The following is a 4,878-nucleotide window of genomic DNA, read 5'->3' on the forward strand; positions in this document are numbered from 1 at the left end:
GGGTGGGGGTGGGGGGGGGCACAGTGAGCCACCCTAGCCCGTGGACTATATCCATAAGTTTTATATTTTCAGTTTGTTGTAAAAACCTTGCTTAAAAAAGGTAGATTGTATAAAAAATGATTATATAACAAAAGATCTGTTGTGACTTGGTGACATATTGATATTATTCCTCATGATGAGCTGCACAGAAACATTTTCAGGATTATATAATCTTTTCATGCTACAGGTTTGTGGAACAAATTGATTTTGAAAAAGCAAATTGATTTGTTTTCCTCTGTCCTTGCATAAATGGTATTTATTTTAACAGCTTCTTTTATTTAAAATGAACAAATCATCAGTCAGTTCTTTCATAAAAATTTAAAATATGGACAAATAATCCTCATAACTTTGATTGATATAACTGCTGTTACTAATGATAAATGATGGTAAAGAACAAAAACAATAATTATAACAAACAGAAGCTAAAATGTCAGCATGTGTTTCATGTGTTTGTACTTTTTATTTTCCACAATCACAATTCACTTTTAAGTAAATTATATTGACATTTAACTTTTTTCCCTCTCAATTAATCACTTTAACAATTCCACGTTTGTGGAATCGAATGTGGCCTCAGTCTGAGCTGTGATTGGTCGTTTCACTGTGCTGGTGATAAATAACGGACACGGAGGACTTTCAGTATCAGGGTTCAGATGTTGTTCTGCCTATTTAAAACCTCCGATGGTGTCAGTGCAAAGCTCTGAATTAAGTGATCCACCAACTGTGGAGGTGCCCCCCACCACTGCACCCCTCCCTCCACTTTTAGACCTTTTGGACAAGTACAGCAGAGTCAATTACCGCAGCCCCTCTCCGAGGGTTCAGGCCTAAATTATCACCTCTCATGAATCCCCCTTCACGTGCATGTTGGCGACACAGTTTGTCCCCTGCTGCTTACATTGTTACAACTGTAAAAGACCCCCCCCCCCCCCCCCGCTCAGGTTGTGGGAGAACAGAAACAAACTTAATGCAAACCCATTATCCTCCCAGATCAAAAGAGGATCTGAATCTAAGCTGCAGAGTGTGTACCTGCTCTGCTGTCAACTTCTACTGAGTCGAAAATGGGTGGTCCGACCCGGTGGCGTGCTGTTATCTCACCTTAACCACTTCTACTGTTTAAAAACCATCCGGAACAATTGTTTTCTTCATCTGAAGCTAAATCTGCCTGAGACAGGAATGCCATATGGGCTTATCTGGTGCTGGCTGGGAGATGTCGCATGGCTTTTTAGGGAGGGGGAACTGTAGACGCTGATAAAGCTGGTGGAAATGAGATTATTACTCTGGTGATGAAAGGCTTTTGTTCTGGTGGAGCATATGCTGGCTGCTCTTTCATCTCTCTGTTTTCATCTCTCTGTTTCAGAAGATTGGACAGGAAACAGACTGGCTCTCCTGGTCCTCTCCTCCATCTCAGCCCATCCATTTATCTTACCTCACGCCCTCCCCACCCCCACCCTGCATCACTGCAGATCTATTCATAGCTCTTTTTGTCTAATTTCAGCATCCAGCCCACTTGGTTTTTTATTCCATTTCTGACTGCTTTTATTGAGTTTTTCTCATCCTGAGCAGCAGCTGTGTCTCAAACAGTGTTTAAAATAGTGCCACAGACTCCTGCACCCAATTCCTCCTTTATTTTACCTCCCAGTTTTCCTGCTGGGCCTCGGCCAGTATGTGGTCCAACTTCTTTGTCCAGCAGGAGGAGGATGGTCGTATGGGGGTGGCGGGGGCCGGACAGGCTGGAGGTCTGGCTGGAATGAAAGGTTTTAGAGGACAAAGGCGGACCAACAAGATGAGTGACAGCCAGGAGGGTAAGATCAAGCTGGCCTTCTTTGTGGCTATTGTCGGGGTGACCCTGACCGTGTTGGGCATGGGGACAGAGTTCTGGGTTGAGCTGGCCCAACCGAAGCACTTCAGTGGCAACCAGACCTGCCAGATGGCCCATTACGGCCTGTGGAAGGGCTGCGTCCGCACACTGTGGGTGGCTGACATCGACCCAGAGAGGATGAGCTGCGGCCCCGCTGAACTACCTGGAGGTGAGGTCTCTGTGTGACGTTTGTGTTCATCTGTCTGTGACACGACCGAATCCTGCTTCTCGAACTGCCTGGCTCCTGTTTGCAAGTTTGCATGCCTTAACCGCTTCTACACACATCAGTCTGAACTGGATTATCAGAGGCAGGTTTGAACACTAAGTTTGTGTAAGTTGTCCGCCGAACAAAGCTGGGTTTTGAGATTTCTTTTACGGTGAAAGTTTTCATTCATCTACAAAAAATAAACACAAAGTTTACAAGCAAATTTAATCTTAAAATAAAAAGATTGCCTTGAAATGTATAAAGGTGAGGTTCTGTGAAGAGTAGGAGCAATTACTGTCATACCTGTAACAGATAGTTCTTTGAACATCTTAATTTAGAAAAACAGTTTTTTTATCTGACCAGATTAATGAACGAAAAGTCTGAAGGCAAATAAGATTGCTGCTGTTTTTAAACGACTCCAAATAGAATGTTAAAAAATGTCACTAACACATTTTCATCATTTAGCTCACTATCTGTGTAAAAATTTCCACTAACTTTTTATTGTTATTTAGCTGACTGTTTTTATAATTTACACTAAATGTATACAAGGTGTTCTTATTGTCCTTAAATTACATGGATATTCCTCACTTTGGACGTATAGAGAAATCTCAATTTTTTTTCAAATCTCATGGAATTTTTCAAAAACTCAACTTCAAATTTATTTTATGTCTCAGTGGGACATAAAAAACCCTGATAAATAAAATTAAATAATCATTTCCCAACCTGCTCTGCCACTAGAAATAATTTCCCCACCTCTCTCCATCCACCACTCCTGGCTCCTTTATTATCCTTAATTATGGGTTTTTGAGGTTCAAGATACAGGATGAAGGGGTTGACATTGATGTAAATGTACGTAAATGTGAAATTTAAACTTTTCATGTTATATCTAAAAGTTAAAAACTAAATCTAAATGTGTAAATCTAAATCTAAAAGTTAAATTTAAAAAATGCACTGCAAAAACTGTCCATCTTACCAAGTTTAAAACTCTTATGTCCAGCCAAAAAGTCTTTTTGATCTTGTTTTGAGACTGATTTACTAAACAAGAACTGGTTGTGAAAGAATAATGATCTTGTTTTCAGAATGTGTAAGATTATTCGTCTTGTTCGCCTGAAAATTTGACTCAAATTAAGTCAAAAATTTCTGCCAATGGAGTAAGAAAATTTCACTTGGTAAGATTCTTGAAATAAGAAAAAATTGAGTCAAATCAAGTATTTCAAGAATCTTACCAAGTAAAATTTTCTTACTTTTTTGGCAGATATTTTTGACTTAATTTGAGTCAAATTTTCAGGCGAACAAGACTCTTAGACATTCTGAAAACAAGATTATTATTCTTACACAATCGTTTCATGTTTAGTAAATCAGTCTCAAAACAAGATCAAAAAGACTTTTTGGCTGGATATAAGATTTTAAAACTTGTAAGATGGACAGTTTCTGCAGTGCAGCCGGTCCAAGTAAGTGAAATTGTGTGACAGATTCAAATTTATCTGAACCCCAGTCCTTCCTAAACTGCAAAAATAAAAAAAACAGAACAATGTAAAACACTTTAATAATTATTTATTGATAAATGAAAATGTTCTTTAGATAGTACCTTCAGTGGTACAGGAGACAAAGACTACAGGTTTAATGTTTTGATTGATGTCCATTTTATTGTGTGGTGACGGCTTTTTTCTAAAAGCTCTTTATAACCCGACCGTGCCTCAGTTCTCCTGAGAGCGTCGATTATCTGCACAATGAATTATTTCTGTTTGAAAAAAGGGAGTGTAGATGGAAGTGACCTTCTGGAAGCACTGAATCCCAAAGGTTTTCTCTCTCCTGGCACGGCTCTAACATCCAGCTTTCACTGACTCATGTATCATTCCAGCTCGGCATCTCTGGCTGCTCCCAGCAAGCAGATTTCATTCCAAGATGCTCTGTTGTTGTGTGAGAGAAGCCAGTCTGCTTCTGACAATCTTTCTCTCACAACGTCCCACCGCAGTTGGCCCACACCGCCTGCCACAGATGGCTGTGGGCTCATCATATTTGCAGGAAAACAACTGTTTTATATATATTTATATATTTTGCCATCCCCTGCTTCTCTCGGTGTTTCCCTGCCTCTGGCTGCTTGTCTCCAGCAAAGTGCGGCCTTCTCATGCCACGTCTGCCGTCTCAGGACCTGCTGATCCAGCTTCCGCTGCCTGCTGGAGGGGAACGTGACGGCTCTATAATTCCAGCCTCAGCAAGGGTTTGGAAACAGTTGACTGTGATAACACAACATGTTACACAATCAACAGGGTGATAAATGGAGAATTTGCTTCACTGAGAAGTAGACACAAAGTATGCGCAGGCATTTTTGTGTGGACATTTGTGTGGTCATTTTAATCTTCAGTGGGTAAAAATCATCACTATGCTTCTGTGAAGCCAAGTGGAATGTGACTACTTCACAGGTTTTGTCTAAATATAGAGACGGGGGGACAGAGGGAGAGTGGATGTCTAATGCAGTATTAACCAACTCCTGTGTGTTTCCTCTCCTGCTCCCCTTCACCTCCTTCTCCATCTGCGATTCCCCCTCGCTCCACCCCCTCCCTCTCCACCTCTCCATCTGCCTGCAACCGTCTTCTCCTTTTCCTCTTTTGAACCCTCCGTCTCTTGCTCTCTGTTATGATCCATAAGCATCCTTCCTTTTCTCCCCTCTGCCTTTTATCTTCAGTGTTTTGCTTCTCTCACTCGCTCTGGCAGCACCATATGTGCAGTCCTGGGTAATGTGTGTGTGTGTGTGTGTGTGTGTGTGTGTGTGTGTGTG

General features: G+C 41.2%; 1 protein-coding gene across 2 annotated transcripts in view; it reads left to right on the forward strand.

Moving 5' to 3' along the window:
• The window catches only part of cacng6b (calcium channel, voltage-dependent, gamma subunit 6b), a gene marked incomplete in the record, with an annotated part of 14,818 nt that overhangs the window by 4,778 nt on the left and 5,162 nt on the right, over positions 1-4,878 (forward strand). The window contains 1 exon segment of one of the 2 annotated variants that reach the window (XM_014012670.1): positions 1,394-2,063. In XM_014012670.1, the coding sequence (XP_013868124.1) occupies positions 1,700-2,063 (364 nt within the window). 2 annotated transcript variants of the gene reach the window in all.

Source organism: Austrofundulus limnaeus, unplaced genomic scaffold (assembly GCF_001266775.1).
Source record: "Austrofundulus limnaeus strain Quisiro unplaced genomic scaffold, Austrofundulus_limnaeus-1.0 Scaffold93, whole genome shotgun sequence".
Taxonomy (NCBI): Eukaryota; Metazoa; Chordata; class Actinopteri; order Cyprinodontiformes; family Rivulidae; genus Austrofundulus; species Austrofundulus limnaeus.